The sequence below is a fragment of the Thalassophryne amazonica genome, chromosome 13, assembly GCF_902500255.1.
Source record: "Thalassophryne amazonica chromosome 13, fThaAma1.1, whole genome shotgun sequence".
Taxonomy (NCBI): domain Eukaryota; kingdom Metazoa; phylum Chordata; class Actinopteri; order Batrachoidiformes; family Batrachoididae; genus Thalassophryne; species Thalassophryne amazonica.
The window spans coordinates 56857667-56879398 of record NC_047115.1 but is presented as its reverse complement, the minus strand read 5'-3'; the positions used below and the strand labels follow the sequence as shown (position 1 = coordinate 56879398).

Here is a 21732-nt window from a genome sequence, read left to right as displayed (position 1 = left end):
GCTGTTAAACAATTTCTCGGATACTCACTCGACTGAAAGCCATCGAAAACTGCTGAATCTTACGAATGGTTATCAACACGGAGGTGTTTTGCTGTGGCACCGCGCCATGAGCGGCTGGCTGCCGACGCGCAAATCTGTCCGCAACGTCTTTCCTTCCCCTCGAATGGTGTCCACTTCGATGTGCTTCACAGTTTCTGAAAAATTTTGATAAAGCAAAGCACCAGTCTCTGAGCCATTCCTGAACAATGAAAAAAAAGACGAGAGGGCTGGACCACTCCTCACTCAAAACCTGCCCACAGGCGAATGGACGCAACCGACAGGCGTGGAAAAACTCAGGTTGGCTGATGTAATCGCACGTGATTCAAATCCATATACACTCAACAAAAATATAAACGCAACACTTTTGGTTTTGCTCCCATTTGTATGAGATGAACTCAAAGATCTAAAACTTTTTCCACATACACAATATCACCACAGGTGTGCCATATCAAGATGCAGATTAGACCCCATGATTAGTGCGCTGGTGGCCTTAGACTGCCCACAATAAAAGGCCACTCTGAAAGGTGCAGTTTTATCACACAGCACAATGCCACAGATGTTGCATGATTTGAGGGAGCGTGCAGTTGGCATGCTGACAGCAGGAATGTCAAACCAGAGCTGTTGCTCATGTATTGAATGTTCATTTCTCTACCATAAGCCGTCTCCAAAGGCGTTTCAGAGAATTTGGCAGTACATCCAACCAGCCTCACAACCGCAGACCACGTGTAACCACACCAGCACCGGACCTCCACATCCAGCATGTTCACCTCCAAGATCGTCTGAGACAGGCCACTCGGACAGCTGCTGAAACAATCGGTTTGCATAACCAAAGAATTTCTGCACAAACTGTCAGAAACCGTCTCAGGGAAGCTCATCTGCATGCTCGTCGTCCTCATCGTGATTTTTGCTCTGTATGCACCACTCTGCATTTAATCATTAGTGATTGATCTCTGCATCCCTCCACAGCATGTCTTTTTCTTGGTTCTCTCCCTCAGCCCCAACCAGTCCCAGCAGAAGACTGCCCCTCCCTGAGCCTGGTTCTGCTGGAGATTCTTCCTGTTAAAGAGAGTTTTTCCTTCCCACTGTCGCCAAGTGCTTGCTCACAGGGGGTCATTTTGACCGTTGGGGTTTTTACGTAATTATTGTATGGCCTTGCCTTACAATATAAAGCGCCTTGGGGCAACTGTTTGTTGTGATTTGGCGCTATATAAATAAAATTGATGATGATGATGAATGAATTAGCAGTGCCACCTTTAACACTCACCTACACATCTCAGCTTTATTGCATTATTAATCTTTGAATGTTTACACCATCTTTTTTTTGTCTCAGAGGCATGTTCTGATTTTCTCATTGAGGTTCTTTGAGGTCCGACCTTGATCTAATTACAGGTCGGAGGTTGGGCAGAGTTGTTTTCTGTGTTTCATAATGCGGGCTTGGTGAAACCCTCCGGAAACAGAAACTGTGATTAATGGCTTTACAAATAACTTGACCTGACCTGAACTATGTTCGTCACGGTCTCTTTTCCAGTGGCCAGCGCCGGCTCAGACATGAATATGCCTTCCACATGTTCATAATTGCACTTGTCTAGTGTTCCAGAGCTATTTATACGAACATGAAAGGCACATGTTCTCCGGTGGAAGTCAGGCAGCTCTATTTTAAGTGTCGGAAAAGCGACAAATTGTGGTAAAATCTTCTTTAAGAAACACAAGTATTATTTTATGAATGTGATTATTTTGCACAAATGAGTTTGTATCATCATCACAGAGTGTAATCTGAATATATCAAGTATGACCTTGATGTGTATATGATGCCCTTATTCAGTAAAGCTTTTAAATTTTTCACACTGTACGCTACCAGCTGGAAATAGCTCCATAGTCTCAAATAGTTATTAGCTGTTAAAGTAATGCCGAGCCAAAAAGCTAATGTCACGTCAGTAAATCTCGCTCTCTATAACTTTGCCGCAGGTAAGGCATCTGTGAATGGACTGTTGCAGTTTGTGGAGGAAATGAAAATCCAGACAACTTTATCCTACCCAGTGTGCAACATTTCCAGCCAACTGCGCCTGTGGTGCTGTCGTTGTCCGTTCTGATCAAACCGTTACAACCGGGCTTCTGAGAGGACAGACGTGATCCGGGTCGTGGCGCCTTTATCTGAATTTTGTGTGTGTGCTCTCCTCAACCTTCTCCCTTTATTCCCTTCAAAAGATCTGCGTTAACCGCACCCCTTTAGATGACTGTATCCTCATGAGTCTTCATGATCATGTTTTCCACTTTCTATTTTTTGCCTAAAAACAGACTTCTTTATGTTTTTGTTCTCACAAACTCCAGGGCCATTTTTTTTCTTCTGATCGCTGCGCCAGCTGCGAGCTGCCAGGTGTTGTCAGGAAATACATCACTGCATGTTGAAAAGGGCTGAAAGGAGGCATGCATTCTTCTCAGATGGGGGAACAAAGCAAAGGGTCGTCTCGGCTTAGTATCGTGTTGTTTTGCTAATTTTTTCACATCTGGATTAGACAGACAATTAACAAAGCAAAAAAAGTCACTGAGCTTTGATGCTGAAGATCAGCTACAGCGGCACTGTCATCTGTTGCAAATCTGTTTGTAAAATTAATAATGTTTGATTCATAGAGGACATTCCTTCAGAATGCAACTGGCAAAGGGAGCTGAAGGTTCCCACGGACATGTGGAACAGATGTTGGAAATCAGTGAACGCATGGCTGCCAATGTCCAGCATTTTGACAATTTGGCTAACACAAGCTTCTTCTAACTTATCTGTACCTTGAGAACTTTGTGCAGCATAGTGGCCGAATGGTCAGCGCACTTGAAAATGTGCAGTTGCATCAAGAATGACCCCCTGCATGAATCTTATCCAAAATCAACATGGATCCAATATGGATCTGCTGTAGTGACCCTGAGTGAAGAAAGGTGAAGCTGGAAGAACTTACTTAAGTCCATCTCACACAGATGGTGCGTGTTTGGCGTTTTGAAGTGCATGTAACCACTCTCTGCCACAAACATGCCACATAGTTGCCGCCACGTACAAGGGGGGAGGTGAGTGATTTGGTCATGTTCGCAACACTCACCACTCAACTTCCTTTGTTGCCCTGGTCTCCCCTTAACATGCACACGGCACGTGCACACAAAGCACACACCATCTGTGTGACAGGCTGGACATTCCAAATCCATGAAAAAATACAAGAAAATAGAGACGAAATTGATAAAACTCTGGCCAGGAAGAAGCAGACGACACATTACGTCAAACGCCACTGAATGTTATGCACACGCAGCGGTCGCACGGCATGCATGCTCAGCGGTCACAGGATGCACACGGCGGCAGCTGCAGCACTGGCTGACCACAGCCAGTCCAAGCATCATACACACAATGCATATCTGGTTGAGCAGGTCTTTGAAAGCAGGCAAATGTCTGATTACAAGGAAGACGAAAGTCCTCAGGACGTTCTACTTGGAGGCACACAGAGCTTTTTTAACACTAAGATATAAAGCTGTTCACTGCAAGCCAAAGCAGAAATGCTTGCACTAAATTGTGGTTCACTCTGACACAATAACAAGTGAATTTTTTAGTGGTGCTGTCCTCCTGCCAACCAAGGGGAGGAAAAAGAGCATAAATATATGGTACAAATCAGAAATGTCTATTTTCCCATTTTTCTTTATTTTAGTTACATTGTTAATGTTTGTTTTCAACAAACATTGTTTCATCCGAAGCAACTTTTCATCATGTTTCTATTAATATTGTGACTTGCAAATATCAGAAAATCTGTATGCTTGTCTTTAAACGACATGTTCCACTGAAATCATAACAATTTAGATTTAGGCTGTTAGTGACCATCCGGTGATCCACCGGGATCACTTTGTGCACTTCTGTGACTGGTTTCAAAGTATACAGCATTCGGAGGAAACAGCTACGGAGATTTCCTAAAACAAAGTACTCGTGAGTACTCGGGTGTTTCTAACAGGTGACGTAGTTACTAGAAGCTGCTAATGTTAAGAACTGAGGCACAGATTAATTAAAACGTTTACACAAGTGTGATGTTGTGTTATGATGACTCGTTTTTAAGTGATAACTTCATTTTGATGCAGTCACAATAAAAACAGCAGCTGTGAGAAGGTTTTGTGCACCTGCAGCAATTAGTCATAAACGCAGCCTGTTAAAAATGTCAATAAGTGTTGTATGTAACTGTGAAAAATCTTATATATATATGTATATGTGTGTGTAATCACGGAAACATTCCACGTCCATTAAGTGGCAATAAACAGCTGACATGCGGGTTAAAACAGCATAACAGCCATTTTAACCCGCATGTCATGTTTAGTAGCGAGCAAGTGAACAAGCCAGCATTATTGTTTTTCTGTGAGTAGTGAGTTTATGGTGGTTTTTTGGAAAATGAGTGAGGAAAACGTTTGTGTTCCATGGCCTGAGGATGTGGAGCCTGGATCAAGTGGGGGGTATCTGGCAAGACTGCTGCTGTTGCAACACTTGGTGGAGAACAAGCTCAAAGAAGTTACACTGTGAACAAAAACGGTATGTAAGCAGCTCAAAAGTCTATTTTTGTGCATTTGTTTTGTGAACATAATATGAGCCATAGCTCCGTAAACGGTTTAATGTAAACTGACTTCTAATACTGCGATTTACTGCTTTTGATGAAGATAATGACAGTGTTTGGGGTTTTATTTTTTGTGCATTCCTTTTTGTGTTTGTGACTTAACCTTTACCCAGCAGCAGAGCCTGCAGTGCTGAGATTCAAAAGTATTAAGCCGTTAGTGTAATCCAATGTGGCCGTGCGGCGTGCGCCCCCCTAGTCAATGCAAAAAGTTATCAGTTATCGGTTATCTGTAGCTTCCAATAATTCTTTTATCTGTTTATCAGTTTAGCTTTATAAAAGATAACTTTTCAATTATCTGATTATCTGTTATCGAAGTTAACTTTTAGGTTATCTGTACCCACCACTGGGTTCTGGTCGCACGCGCATAATGTCCGATCACACTCAACATCTGTCAGGATCGTGGCACATTAGATAGTCATCATCACGACACTTTAAGTTCCAAATCCAACAGACTCTGAAAAAGTTAAGCATTTTGGGGTGAAGTGTGTCGTCTCCTCTGTAAATCTGAGCCACTGCTTTCAAAGAAAAGCTCCAAAGCTTCGTTATCAGACAGAACTGCATTTGTTTCCCTCTGTCTGTCTCTGTCTGGGATGTTTTTGTTTTGCTCTTAACTATGTCACATGCAGAGAAATGCAGAGAATTGCAGAGTGAGATGTTTTCCGAAATGCACCTATTTCCTCACTTCGGGAGAGGAATAAAAAAAACCCATCAGAAACCACTAATTAAGAGCGCATGTGAGCGCAGGGACACACAGTCATGAGTACTTTGATGTTGTGTTGCTTTGATGTTAAAACACGTGACATGTCCTTTAAAGTGCGTATCACCAGTAAATAAAATGAGCTGACTATTTGAAATAAATAAAGAATGATGAAAATACTGATGTACTGCGTTTTATATGCCCTGAGAAATTAAGTCATAACATGGGAAATTTAGCCTGATTTCACCTGCTGCTGATAAACACTCAAAAACATGAAGCTGTGAGGAATGTGGGCTTTGATGACATCATGTAGGGTAACGCCCCTTGATGCCCTCATATTGAAATGAATGGGAAAACTGTATTTTTTTTTAGTGTTTTTTTTTTTTTTTTTTGTGGACTTTGACAGTAATACATCAAAATGGTTAAAATGTGTGTTTTAGGAGAATGTAGTCAAATGACTAGTTATGTTTATTAGCTGGACAGATTTTCCCAAGATAACATTTTGAGGAGGAAACTGGAAAATTAATTAATTTATTTATTTATGGGGGGGGGGGGGGGGGGGGGTGCTTCTGGGACAGCTTTCTGAGTGAAGCCCTGCACAGCGTGAGATTGGTCTTTAAAACATGGATCTAACCATGGATTCTATTCTTTCCCTTTGTGGACAAAGGTGGAGCGACTTTCAGACAGGTAATAATCAGAACCTGACGTTACATCATGATTATGGATCAAAATGGCTTTCGATCTGTTGTGCATTTTTTCACACTCTGACTTATTTTACTTTTATCAGCATTATCAGAACTTGCTCAAATTAAAGAGTAAAGCAATGATTTATAATCTGGGATATAATTTTTTAAAAGATTAGTGTTAAGTGGAGTAATATATGCCCTTTAAACCAGGCTGTTGCTAGTTTATGGCGTAAATGTGTTCTGCTGTCACTTGATAACAATGCACGGGCATTACACTTGACCAAAACACTCATGGGTGCACAAATACAAGTGCAATTGCAATTTAAAGACAGCAGGCACTAGGCGTGATAACAACTACCACATCAGCTGTGCACTACCAGTGGTGCCAATGACAGTTGTTGACCTCCAAAATGTGAATCTGCTACAAATTGTGAATTATTTGCAAACCATTAATGAAAATTTACACAAACCGTGACTATCCGCAAACATTTAATAATTTTGCTGCAAACTGTGAATAAAATATCCCACAAACATGAACACAGGTGTCGCAAAACATAAGTTGCAACATGTGAATATCATTTATGATATATACTGTATTTTCTTTCGGTTTAAGTAGTTTAATCCCGGGGTACAGTGATTCAGTAGCTATAGCTGCAAAAGTAGATTTTTTTTTCTATCAAAAGTAAATTTTGTGGATGTCAGAGTCTTTGTATTTATTTCTCACAACAGAGGAAAGGTGGCCCAAAAAATTGTTTCGTTAGAAGACTCCCCCTTCCAACTGATGAGCATGTGTTATGTCTTCTCCAGACTATCAGCTATTTGATAACATGACTCATGTGTCTCACATGCACCCGGGGCACAGTGAATCAGTCTCGAAAGTGATTTACTAAGCCCCAGTATCAAGTGGATGATAACTGTTAATTGTTGAAGCTTATACATTTATTTTTCCATGAATTATTTCTATAATTTGTGTATATAAACAACTGTTTGAAATTATGACAGTTATATTTATAATAGTTTCTAAAGGACTTACGTATATCACTATATAAGACACACATTACATAGCTGGTTTGCTGGATTATAGTTTGTATATGTATCAGTATATATTAATCATTTTGAAGAAATCTTTATAATCATGTATTTTTTCATTATATTCTAAGTTTATTCACTGAGCCCCGGACACTAATTCAGGGGGGCACAGTGAATCAGTGTCTGGGGCTCAGTGAATCAAACTTTTTAAAATTAATTTTAAACACCTGTACATTACACTTGGGGAGACATAAATAACACAGCCTTCTAAACAATAACTTGCCGTATTAAATTCACAACAGAATGACCTAAACCTATGCATAATGTGTTTACGCTGCACAAAACAACATTTCTGATCCACTGTGCCACGGTTTCCCCTACGGATTTCAGTTTACAGGTAAATTACTTCAGGAAATCTTGATCGCAAACCCTTTTTCCACACAATGCTTTTTTTGGGGGGGGGGGGGTCACCCGGAGGCACTCGGGCTCTCGCTTCTGGTGTCAAGCGCTCAGCCCCACAGGGAGTGACCTGCTCCGGGGACAGTGGCAAGTGGGGAGTTTCCTGGGGTGGTACACCTGTCAACAGTAACACAGGTGTCCTAAGGCGAGCTCAGGGAGGACAGAAACCTCCCGTGGAGCAGAAGGGCAAAAGCTCACTTGATCTTGATTTTCAGAATGAATACAGACCGTGAAAGCGGGGCCTCATGACTAGGGATGGGTATTGATAAGGTTTTATTGATATCGATGCCATTATCGATTCTGCTTATCAATCCGATTCCTTATCGATTCCCTTATTGATACCTCGTGAATTTTGTACTAAAAGTAGGCTTTACAGGTTTTCTATGTATTTCCTTGAGTCTTAAAGTAAATAAATATGAAATTAGTCACTCTATCCTTGATCTCTGGACATAAATAAAATAAACAAAACTGTGTTTCGCTTTGAAGTTATCATACTGAATTCTATTGTTCTATCTTGACTCGTCAGAGAGCCGCGCAACATTTGGAGCTGTGTGAACAGAACAGAGGACGATTCTGTTTTCTTTCTCGCAACGAGACAGGAGTCCCAGTTAGTAACTTTAATCCACACAAAAGTGACTCACGACTCATATTCAGGGATGAAAGTGGTCAAAAACAAAAAAGCTGAAACCCAAAATTACCCCCCAACACCACCTGCAAATGTTTGAATTCTAGAAGCTCTGAAATGCAATCTGGGACTATTCCAGACAATAAACTGGAGTGAGTGCAGCATCCATTTAGGTGAGAATAAAAAAATACAACTTTCCTTATTCAGATTCATTCCAGTAGTATTCTGCTCTTATTAGGATGCAGCAGTTTTCTAGTTTGGCAGAAAGTTCTGGAGGAAATCACTGAAGAAATTAACAAACTGAAAATATGGTTTGACAGAAACAAACTGTCATTAAACTTAAATAAGACAGGGATGAAATGGAGGTGTGAGAGTCACTAGGTGTTCACAGGAAACACTTATTTCTGTATGTATTTATTTATTTATGTTAGTTAGTTGCTATTATATATTTTCTGTTGTGTTTCTATTCAGGTTCTTTTTGTCTCTTTCTCTAAAATTGTATATAATAATCATTAGATTATTAATATATAAGCAAAAATAAATTTAAGGAATATTACAATTTGAAAACAAATCCACCCGAACGTGATGACGGCTGCAATTGCTAAATGCTAACTTTTAACATTGAAAATGCCATAGACATGCTAACGCGTTAGCATCGCTCCCGTTTTTAAGTTATAAAATACATCTATCAACTGTTTCAGAAGACCATAACAGGTCGGTTTAACATAGAAAAGGTAAACAATACTCACAGACGTATGCTCTTTAGGGTTTTAGCGGGGGAAAATTAAGCGAAAGAAAGAAATAAACGAAGCAATCGACCGAAGCATTGCTTCAATCTGCGAACCACGTTCGATTGGTTAGGTTCAAAGCAAAGCCGCGCTGCAGAAAAGTTGATTAAGGACCCGCTGCAGGGTCTGTAATCAATGTAGAGAAATGATCATTTTCCTGACAAACACCCGCCAAAACAACGGCCACTCTGAAGGACCGATAACAGAATCGTTAAGCACAAAGCTTATTGATGTCGGTGGATCGAATCATTTCTTAACGATACCCGAAAGGAACCGGTTCTCGATACCCATCCCTACTCATGACGCTTTTGACTTTTTGGGTTTTAAGCAGGAGGTGTCAGAAAAGTTTTCCACAGGGATAACTGGCTTGTGGCAGCCAAGTATTCATAGCGACGTCACTCTTTGAGCCTTCTTTGTCAACTCTTCCTATCATCATGAAGCAGAATTCACCAAGCGTTGGGCTGTTCAGCCACTAACAGGGAACGTGAAAGAGTCTAATGCGTGCGCGAGTTGCAGGGTGGAGCGAATCCATGTGGTGTAATGAAACTGAGAGGCGCGTAGTCATAATCTGACAGATAGTATTGTCGCACCATTGGCACCTCAGCCAAGCACATAGACCATATCATGACGAAATTCACGTTTTACGAAACCTGTGTTGTTTCGGGAGATATTTTTTCAGTATTGACATTTTGCAGATAATGCACCATTTGCAGCTGATTCACGTTTTGTAGGTTAACACATTTCTGCTGTGCTCTGCTTTGCACCAGGTTAAAGATATGGCTCCATTCCATGAGTGAAAATTTAAGATGTAATAAATACTAATTAGTATGGTGGCCAACAGGGGCCACAACTCTTCCAAATCAAGACAACACCAGCAATAGCAAAAATACATCTACATCAATTCTAGAACCGGTAGTTGCATCAAAAAACATCTTGCAAATTGAAGAATAAAGAAGAAAAAGATAAACAAATCTATCCTGCAGCACATAAAACAATTTAATTTGACAACATATCTGCTGCAAATTCACACAGCGTACCTTTAAATCATAAACACAGAAAACCTTTGCAACTTCACAGCATTTCAGAAGGTGTAACAACACAATAGGAGTACTAAAAGCACAAACAGTGGTGTCTTTCAGGAGGTCAGTGCATCATGACACTGCCTCTTTCCTTGATCGGCTAAACTGAGTACATTTATTTACTTAGGGCCCGGTCCCACTGGCGTTTAGGAGGATTTGCATATGAAGTGCGCACAAAATTGGTTCATATTTGCTTAACATCCACAATATGTGTGAAACATGCTTGTATGAGTCGGCCGACATCCGCACACGTCCGTAATTATCTGCAGAGGCACGTTTTTCCATTGCCAGGATTTTTGAGCTGCACAAAATTTTGGCTGCGGATAACATCCGCCTTACATACTCCATACATATACAATACATACACAAACATACTCAATCTATGCGCTGTATATTCGCCGTCATCTGCTGATATCCGCAACTGACAGGGATTTGCGGCTTGGCAGCGGACTGGGACAGTGTGTAAAACGGATATTTTGCGTGCCCATCATGTCCACATCACAAACTAAAATAAGCTGTAGCAACTGCATACAGATTGGCCACAAATAAAGCATTTTTATTATGTCTGCTTTGCATCTGATGCTCTGTGTTCACAGCTGGACGCTGTTCTTTGTTCTACCGGCTGCCACACACTCTGTGCTGGATGCTGTGTATATAAAATAATTATTTTGTGGTGGATTAATCATTTTATTGTGCAAATTGGCTGTTGAAAATTGCTCTAATCACCTTCTGAATCACAGAGGAAGCTGCAGCTGGGCCGAACAGCTGACAAGCTGCAGAAAGCATTTTGAGCCGTCTAAAAAGGTAATTATTTAACTTGTTTACATTGTCAAGGCTTGATAAAATAGTTGCGTGTTTTTTCCTTCTTGTCTGCAGCTGTTACAGTATTTATTCCTGTTTATAACAGATTTAACTTCTTGTTATAATCGTTCAGACAAGCTGCGCTCTGATGCCATCCGCTGACGTCACCACTCACCCTGTTCACTGCTTCTTTACTCCAGTCAACTTGTCCAAGTCCAGCTATTGCTCCAAAGGCTGTATTATTGGTGTGAATAGTGATGCCGAAAGGAGCGAGTGCACTTCTTTTATGACCGCAATGCAGATGCCGTGCACGCACAACACGTGCGCAATGCATTCATAATACACCCGTAATACTGTCATGAAAATCGCAATGCGTCGGATCCGTTTCCTCACTACATGCGTTATACAACCATGATTGTTCATCATATAATCGCTATATATTATTAATGTATCCGTAATTCATACTGGGACATTTGCCATTTTTGGCCCATTTTTGTTGCGGACGACAACGAACGCCCGTACTTTGTATACTCAATTAATGCGCAATTAATCCTCTCCCCAGTGGGACCAGGCCCACTGGCATTTAGGATGATTTGCGTATGAATTGCGCACAGAATTGGTTCATATTCGCTAAATGTATATCCATGAAACATGCTTGTATGAGTCGGCCAACAACCGCACACGTCTGCAATTATCCGCAGAGGCACGTTTTTCCGTTGTCAGGATTTTTGAGCTGGGCAAAATTTTGGCTGCGGATGACATCCGCCTTACATACTCAATACATACACAATACATACTCAATCTATGCGCTGTATATCCGCTGTTATCCACTGATATCCGCAACTGACGGGGTATTGCAGCTTGGCAGTGGACTGGGACGGTCTGTAAAATGGATATATACCATGCCTATCACGTCCACATCATGAACTACAACAAGATGTAGTGAATGCATACAGAGTGGCCACGAATAAAAGCCAATGTATACATCAGCTTTGCATCTGATTTGCAGGACAGTTTGCGAATGCACAACAACAACCACTCCAGTAAAACCCTAAAGTACCTGGCAGACATCACATACCTGCAGTCAGTGCCAGTCCACCTGTGGAAAATGTACAGATGTAGTTATGGATCCCAAAAACGCCATCCAACAACATAAATGCGCACTGACAGGAGCATGTTTTTCTTCACGCAGCAGCACGACCTGTGTCCTGATGATCCCACCCACTGTGTTACCAGCTGGATGCCGTTCTTTGTTCTACTGGCTGCCACGCGCTCTGCGCTGGACACTGTGTATATAAAATAATTATTTTGTGGCGGATTAATCATGTTTTTTGCAAGTTCGCTGTTGAAAATGGCTCTAATCATTTCCTGAATCACAAAGGGTCATCGTGCGTGCCTAACAAGCTGCAGGAAGCATTTTGAGCCGTCTAAAAAGGTAATTATTTGACTTGTTTACATTGTCAAGGCTTGATAAAACAGTTGCGTGTTTATTCCTTCTTGTCTGCAGCTGTTACAGTATTTATTCCTATGTTTATAACAGATTTTTAACTTCTTGTTATAATCGTTCAGATGAGCTGCGCTCTGATGCAATCCACTGACGTCACCACTCGCCCTGTTGACAATGCATTGCGCACGTGTTGCGCAATGCATTGTCAATATATCTGCAATACTTCCGTGATAATCGCAATGCATCCGATCCGTTTGCTCAATACATGCATTTGTCATATATTCGCTGTACATTATTAATATATCCGTAATTCATACTGAGACGTCTGTCATTTTTGGCCACTTTTGTTGCAGACGACAACGAACGCCCAACATTTGTATACTCAATTCATACGCAATTAATCCCCTCCCCAGTGGGTCTGGGCCTTTACTTTATTCATAATTTTACTTTTATGCCAGCTATATTTGCATGTTTTATTAATTTATTTGCAATGCATTGAACTGCAGACATTAGTCAAAGTCATCCAGGCAGACCCTTCTGTTGTGCATGCCTCTGCTGTGTTGTGGAGATCAGCAGAGCATTTCTATGTTTGCATGCGCTCTCTGTATTTGCAGCAGACACATTATCAAATTGAATTATTTCACATGCTGTAGATCATGTTTGTAGTTTCTGTTTGCAAGCGTTCTTCAATTTGCATGACATTTTTTATGCAGCTACCTGTTGCTGACTTAATGCATGTGCTTTTTTGTATTTGTATTTTTTCCACATTTGCTAGTGTGATCCCCATCAGCCACCATACTTGAGAAAATAATGATTGCATGCAGCTCAACACCGGAGACTGCCATTTGCATTTACACTGATGCAACATTGTGCAGCATCAGTGGGGTGCCTATTCAGCCTCTTTGGCTGATTGCATGACATTCTGAAGAAAAAAAAAGCTTTTTTTTGTGACTCTTTACAGCCAGCAGCGCAGGAATGGACATACGCCAAAAGAGTGTAGCAGGAGCCGTTTTCAGCCAACATTTTGTTAGCAGCAGGGAAGTTTCTAAATTCACAGATCATAGAATTGTGAGAGTTGGATGATGTTGAATCCGAAACTCTAACCATATTTAACAGCTGAAGGCACATAAAAAAGCAACAAGATGACCAGTTCAACATCTCAGTGTCTTCAAAAAGGCATCTGCAAACCAAAAACATGATAAATGCGAACACAAAGTTAAAGCTCAAAGATCACTGACAAGTTATACGACAGCGCTAAAGAATAAAATCGAAAACATCAAGAAAGCGGCGCTCTGGCATCTCAGATGTCAGACATAACTGTGCAGCGTGCACTGAAACACTGATAGTGTGTCAGCTGTGTGAATTTTGCAGAGTAACTGCACCACTGGGCCGGGCGGCGTTGTTTAAGTGGTGCTGACAGTTTCACTGTCAAAAGTGTGTGATTCTGACAGCCATTTCCTCAAGCTACGTCTAGGCCAATCGTTTTTAAGCAACATTAATCACTTGTATTCATCATTCTGCTGCTTCAAACACTGAGCGAACGCTTCGCTTTAATTTTTCCAGACACCCGATCAACACAGAAGTTTTGATTTCTTTGTGGCTCAGATTCAGTTTGAGTGAGCAGAAACATCACACGATGAGCATCACGTGTAACTCGTGTGCCTTACCGGTGGCATTAGGGGGGCATCTGTTGAAGGCAAGTTCTCCTGAAGGTGTCCGTCTCCACACCATGGACACTGCATAGTCCTCAGGACAGATCTCATATGGAGCTAAAGGGGTTCAAGAGTTACAGAGTCAGTTCAAATGCATTTTTCACTGTTTCCAACATGATGCAATGTTTTCTTCCTGTTGCACCTAAAAAAGGCAAACCTCGAAGATCAAAGCTGTTTGAGAATGTGATGACTCTGCTTCAGCATTAAAATACAACATGCCTACTTTTGTAGACATGGAATTTACAAAAATAAGATAAAAAAAAGTTTTAAAGACTACATACCAAGAATTCTGAAGGTTTGCTAATCTATTCATCACAATATTGCACATTAGCAGTTACCCGACATGAGTAATTGTATGAAAAATCATATTCTTAATTCATATCTCTTTGCCCGCCTTTCTCAGTGGCCCACAAAATCAAAATCAAATCAATTTCATTTATATAGCGCCAAATCACAACAAACAGTTGCCCCAAGGCGCTTCATATTGTAAGGCAAAGCCATACAATAATTACGGAAAAACCCCAACTGTCAAAACGACCCCCTGTGAGCAAGCACTTGGCGACAGTGGGAAGGAAAAACTCCCTTTTAACAGGAAGAAACCTCCAGCAGAACCAGGCTCAGGGAGGGGCAGTCTTCTGCTGGGACTGGTTGGGGCTGAGGCAGAGAACCAGGAAAAAGACATGCTGTGGAGGGGAGCAGAGATCAGTCACTAATGATTAAATGCAGAGTGGTGCATACAGAGCAAAAAGAGAAAGAAACACTCAGTGCATCATGGGAACCCCCCAGCAGTCTAAGTCTATGTCAGCATAACTAAGGGATGGTTCAAGGTCACCTGATCCAGCCCTAACTATAAGCTTTAGCAAAAAGGAAAGTTTTAAGCCTAATCTTAAAAGTAGAGAGGGTGTCTGTCTCCCTGATCCGAATTGGGAGCTGGTTCCACAGGAGAGGAGCCTGAAAGCTGAAGGCTCTGCCTCCCATTCTACTCTTAAAAACCCTAGGAACTACAAGTAAGCCTGCAGTCTGAGAGCGAAGCGCTCTATTGGGGTGATATGGTACTAAGAGGTCCCTAAGATAAGATGGGACCTGATTATTCAAAACCTTATAAGTAAGAAGAAGAATTTTAAATTCTATTCTAGAATTAACAGGAAGCCAATGAAGAGAGGCCAATATGGGTGAGATATGCTCTGTCCTTCTAGTCCCTGTCAGTACTCTAGCTGCAGCATTTTGAATTAACTGAAGGCTTTTCAGGGAACTTTTAGGACAACCTGATAATAATGAATTACAATAGTCCAGCCTAGAGGAAATAAATGCATTAATTAGTTTTTCAGCATCACTCTGAGGACAAGACCTTTCTAATTTTAGAGATATTGCGCAAATGCAAAAAGCAGTCCTACATATTTGTTTAATATGGCCATTGAATGACATATCTGGATCAAAAGACTCCAAGATTCTCACAGTATGCTAAGGTCAGGGTAATGCCATCCAGGTAAGGATCTGGTTAGACACCATGTTTCTAAGATTGTGGGGCAAGTACAATAACTTCAGTTTTATCTGAGTTTAAAAGCGGAAATTAGAGGTCATCCATGTCTTTATGTCTGTAAGACAATCCTGCAGTTTAGCTAATTGGTGTGTCCTCTGGCTTCATGGATAGATAAAGCTGAGTATCATCTGCGTAACAATGAAAATTTAAGCAATGCTGTCTAATAATTCTGCCTAAGGGAAGCATGTATAAAGTGAATAAAATTGGTCCTAGCACGAACTTGTGGACTCCATAGTTAACTAGTCTGTGAAGAAAGATTCCCCATTACATGAACAAATTGTAATCTATTAGATAAAAATGATTCAAACCACCGCAGCGCAGTGCCTTTAATACCTATGGCCATGCTCTAATCTCTGTAATAAAATTTTATGGTCAACAGTATCAAAAGCAGCACTGAGGTCTAACAGAACAAGCACAGAGATGAGTCCACTGTCTGAAGGCCATAAGAGATCATTGTAACCTTCACTAATGCTGTTTCTGTACTATGATGAATTCTAAACCCTGACTGAAACTCTTCAAATAGACCATTCCTCTCTAGATGATCAGTTAGCTGTTTTAAACTACCCTTTCAAGAATTTTGAGAGAAAAGGAAGGTTGGAGATGGCCTATAATTAGCTAAGATAGCTGGGTCAAGTGATGGCTTTTAAGTAATGGTTTAATTACTGCCACATTAAAGCCTGTGGTACATACCAACTAATAAGACAGATTGATCATATTTACGATTGAAGCATTAATTAATGGTAGGGCTTCCGTGAGCAGCCTGGTAGGACTGGGTCTAATAGACATGGTTGATGGTTGGAGGAAGTAACTAATGAAATAACTCAGACAGAACAATCGGAGAGAAAGAGTCTAGCCAAATACCAGCATTACTGAAAGCAGCCAAAGATAACGATATGTCTTTGGGATGGTTATGAGTAATTTTTTCTCTAATAGTTAAAATTTTATTAGCAAAGAAAGTCATGAAGTCATTACTAGTTAAAGTTAAAGGAATACTTGGCTCAATAGAGCTCTGACTCTTTGTCAGCCTGGCCGCAGTCCATTGGTGGTCCATGATTGACCCCTAGTGGTCTATGAGTATATTGATAAAATATCAATATACTAGATTAGATTAGATAGAACTTTATTGATTCCTTGGGAGGACTTTCTGAGGGAAACTGAGGTTCCAGCAGCATTTTAAAGCAGCACACAGAGCATCAAAAGTGAAAGGAAAACAAACAAACAAAAAAACACACAACAATTTGCAAATATAAATATAAATACACAAATATAAATACCAGACATACTGATTGCTACTGGTTTACTGGCTGCTACTGTTCCTCTCCTTCCCGTCCTCTGTCTTCCTGTTACTCCTCCTCCCCCTGAGTAAGGAGTTGTACAGTCTGATGGTCTGAGGGACAAAGGAGTTTTTCAGTTTGTAGTTCCTGCACTTGGGAAGGAGCAGTCTGTGGCTGAAGAGGCTCCTCTGGTTGCTGATGATGACTGGCATCGTCCATAATGTCCAGCAGTTTGTCCAGTGTTCTCTTCTGTCACCGTCACCAGAGAGTCCAGCTTCATTCCAACCACATATGTTTCTAAAACTGTTTAAAAAATGTCTCCAAAGTCTCATAAATAGGAGCATATATGCATTGTTTCATTATTAGCTCAACTCGTGTGTAAATTCCAACATTTGAATTTGAATGGCCTGTTTGTGATGCTGGTATAACTGACTGTTTTTTGACCATTTAGGTTTGAATTTGAGATATATTGTTGAAGTGGTTAGCAGACTTATTGTTTTTGGATATTTGGGAAGTTTGGCGAGCCACAAGATTTTTTATATTGGTTAAGTGGTCTGAAAAACAAAAAAACGCTGCTTTACACGTTCTAGTTACATGATCTAGTATTTCGTTAGACTGTGATGCAGAGCAGCAGAAAGTGAAAGTAAGTCAGTGAGAGTTAGTGAGATGCCAGTATGAGCCTATATAAAAACTTTTGCTTCATCTTCAGCCATCCCGCAGTCTGAATAAATAACGGGAGAAACACAATAAATAACCGCGTCCATGCAGCAGGAGTTGTCACTGATGGTTTTATGATGGTTTTAGGAGTATGACTATTGTGAATCATATATGCTACAGCCTTTGCAGTTATGTGATCTCAACCCAATCGATGTATTGCCTGCAGGAAGTTTTGGGCCAACATGACCGTGCTCTTCACCAACATCATCAAAACACCAAATGATGGATTAACCTTTGGAAGAATGCTCTTCCAACCCTCCAGAGTTCCAGAGGCTTGTAAAATCAATGCCAAGCCAAGGCCTTCATAACACACTTTGTCTGTTTTTGCTTCACTTTGTTGAACTGGCATATTACATAACTCTGTGTTTTCACTTTGCAGATTTCATTGCATCTGAATTCTGATGAATGCCAAAAATGTAATGGTTTCTTTTGCACCATGAAGTTGAAGATTTGCCAAAAGATTTTGGGAACTTGACTGGAACGTTGAAAAATTTCACATCACATCACATCACAGCAAACACAGTAATGATCTTTACATTTATTTGGACTTTTATTTGATTACAGAGAGCATGAACCCAAAATAATTCATGGCTTGTGTGCTCCTTTCATTTGTTAATGGACGTACATTCCATCACTTAGTCACTCCAGTCTTAGTTTAGTTCTGTTTATTACATTTTTGTATTATGCTTTAGTCACAGGTTTTTGTTATTATTTACCTTCAGTAATCTTGTTTTATTTATTGCAGTATTTTGTAGTCACCAGATGTGTTTATTCTCTGTTCTATCTTGCTTTGTCACTTTGTTTCTTTATTACTTTTCATATTTTAGCCATTGTTCTGTTCCATTCTAGTTTTGTTCATCCGGTTTGTGTTTTTGAATCTTTAGTTTAATCACTTGTTTATTTTGCTTCATTTCATTTGTTATTTCAGTATGCTATAATGCTGGGTTTTGTTTTCAGTTCTCATGTAATGCTGCATTAGTTCCATAGTTGCATTATATTCTGTCTTCGGGTTTTGACTCATGTGTTCCCACTCCACATCAGTGCACTGCATTGTCTCTTTGTCTCTCACTTTGTTCTGTCTGCTCTGTGTTTCAGCCACTCCCGCTCTTGCACCTGCTCACGTGTCTTTGTCTTTCTTCACTCCACTCTGTGTTTCCCTTCCTTCACTATCTTGCATAGTGCTTTGTCTTCCCCGGTCATGCCCCTTCCAGAGCACTCTGCACACCTGCTCCTCATTACATGCCCTATTAGTCAGCCACTATTTAAACCTCACAGTCTCGCAGTCCCCTGCCTAATTGTTGAATGTATTTCACTTTCCAGCCCTCACGTCCTGTCTTGTTTTGCCTTTTGATCAGCCTGCCGGTATTTGACCTTGTTTTGTCCTCGACCACGTCTTTGTCTCTGCCTCTGATTGCCACCACGCCATGCATTTTGACCTCAGCCTGTTTGTTTGTCCAAGCCTCAGCCTTACGCCTGTCTGTGCCTTTGCCTTCACTGCTGGACCACCTGTGTACCAAATCCCTGCCTGTTTCTACAATTAAACCTAATTCTAACTGCACCTGCTGTGAGAGTTTGCATTTTGTCCACCCGGTTTGTGCCACACCCTGATAGTTGACCAGTGTTACTAAGAAATACAAACAGTATAGTGCTGTATGGTAAATCTGAATCAATGAGGCAGTTCTCAAAAATTGAGTGACCATGGTTGAAGCCACCAAGACACCCAGACAATGCTTAAATTATAACAGACATCTGTTGATGTGAGTGGAGAAACCAGGAATAGCCTGCTTATGGCACACAGTGTGAAAGCTGCTTGGGGAAATCAGTGAAGCGGCTCAGAGTTGTAGTTGCGTTGTTTGAAGTGCCAAACACTGCCAGGTGGAGAAGAAGCTTAAAAAATGAACCTGTTTCTGTGCCGGTCATTTAAAAAGAAAGTTGCAGCTGCTGGCCACGCCCCTATCTTTGGACGGGCATGGCTTGATTCTTTCCCACAACCAGTGTGTGTAGGTGCTGGCACACAGCACCAATGGGCTAGTGTCCATATGTCATAGGACAAAACAGGTGTTCCGACAAGGCCTTGTGTGGCGCGACATATGTCAATTAATTCTAAAATGAATAATTTCAGGCCTAAATTATGTTTATTGAGCACCTGCAGGTTCTACAAGCACACACAGAACTGCGTATAATCTCCTGGAGTGGTTATTATCACATTAAAACCTCTTACTTCACAGTGCACAAAGAAAATGGTCTTCCACTTTTCCAACTGAAGTCTCACCTGGACATCGCTGGTCGCTGCACTTTCGCACTTCTTCTCCCGTGCCCTCACACTGTTGCCCAGTGACCGCCACACCCTGACAAACCCGGGCTCGCCTCTGCCATCCTCCGTCACATGACTTGGAGCAGCCGCTCCACGGACCCCAAGGATTCCACTGGCCGTTTGCTAAAACACAAAGACAACCAAACTGATACATTTATCTTTCTCCATTCACTGTGATATCATTTTTTTTTTTAAATATCATGATACCATTTGTGACTTGCTATGTTGCGAATGCTTCAAAACTGATAAACTGAATATATTTGTTAATGAAGAGATGTATGTTTGATGGCTGAAGAAGCGGGTCTGTTGGCGGTTATTGGTAATATTAAAGCAAATTTATGCTGAAGTTTCAAAAATGTGGAGCATGTTTTACGTCCTTGTAATGAACATGGTTAAACTGAGCATAAGAAAAAAAAACAAACAGATGCTCCCCTTCAGCAAAGTAGTAAATCACACGCCCTTGTCTGAAAGGAAAGGTACAACACGGTGAACAGGAAACACTTTCTGCTCTCATTTTAACCTACATTTATCCCTCCTTCATACAGGCGGGGCGATTCCATGTCCCGTGACTAACCTCCATCAGCAGCAGTGATACCAAAAATAAAAAAAAAAAAGAAAGAAAGAAAGAAAAGAAAAAAAAACTGAGCTGTTGGCTAAATGTATGTGTAGTACATTGATCAAATCCTGGGGTAGATGCATTCTTGTGTGCTACAAAGATTTCATTGTGAGTAGCATTTCCCCAAAATATTTTTTTCCACTTTAAAAACACAAATAGTGGTTCAAAAAAAAAACTCTGAATAGGCCTATTGTGCAAAAAAAAGTTCATCATTTCACCTGGTGCAAAGCACTGGCACAAGTGTCTGCATGTTTCCGACGCAGTTGTCATTGTTGGGCCTATGCCTGATACCTCTAACCAACAATACTATCTGTGGTCGACAAAATAAGGTGAAGTCTAGGGGTGGGTGGCATGTCCTAAAATTTCTATCAAGGCCTTTATTGCTTTTTGGACAGTCACAATGTTAGGTGACAGTATTATTTTTTTCCAGGTTTTGGCACCGGTAGCATGTCCTGTCCCTTTATGCAAATAAAGAAAATATTTTGTGAATATATTAAATACATAGATTTTATCATTGTGAATTGGGAGGGTATTATGCATTCTCCAAACTGAGTGTGTATATGGGGGTGACGGGGTGGAGGATTTAAATATATGAAGTAAAATTCAACAATTGTGTATTTCTGTTCCATATATCACAGAGATCTCTAATTATGTATATGCAAAGCAGAGCATTGTAAGATTTTTATAAATGTTTAATATTAAACCTAAACACTTTAAAAGGAAAAAAGTGAAATAAAAATTGGTTTAGCACAATATGACTTCCTCAATAACTATATTATTTGGGCAAAAGTTTAACCTGAACTATTTTCATTTTAAAATCTGTTCCTTGAAAATTAAAATCTGGATGAAAATCTTCATGAATCAAAGGTCTGTACAATTTTACCTTTAACAAATCTATGGCTGTCTATACAGTTTTGCATACAGTGCAAAATTCCTGTGGTTCACGCAACAGAATCCCAGTTTAATAATATTTTATTATGTCTTGATGTGCAGAAATATCATCTACCACCAGAAAGCTTTTACACCATGTACCAGCAAAAACTTGGTCTAAAATCTAGTATTATACAAAGAGTGTAACAGTCAGACACCTTGCATAAGCGGCTTCACAACGCATGTACACTCGGCTTAGCTTTGCGCATCATTGCCAGTCACCAACAATAGTGTAATATTAAAATGATGATGTATTATGGTAACTGTAAGTAAAGCAAAATAAACTGTGGGAGGGAGAAAAAAAAAATCATGCATTATGAGGGAACTGTCTTTCCTTCCTTCCCTTCTTCATCCCAA

The 21732-nt window shown here is 40.5% G+C and overlaps 1 protein-coding gene across 12 annotated transcripts in view; it reads right to left on the bottom strand.

The window, feature by feature from the left end:
- The window catches only part of adgrb3 (adhesion G protein-coupled receptor B3), a 463324-nt gene that overhangs the window by 191984 nt on the left and 249608 nt on the right, over positions 1 to 21732 (bottom strand). For all 12 annotated transcript variants that reach the window (XM_034184737.1, XM_034184736.1, XM_034184743.1 and 9 more), the window contains 2 exons: positions 19788 to 19952; positions 13940 to 14041 (listed from right to left, as the gene is read on the bottom strand). In XM_034184737.1, the coding sequence (XP_034040628.1) occupies positions 13940 to 14041; positions 19788 to 19952 (267 nt within the window). The remainder of the gene's footprint in view (positions 1 to 13939; positions 14042 to 19787; positions 19953 to 21732) is intronic.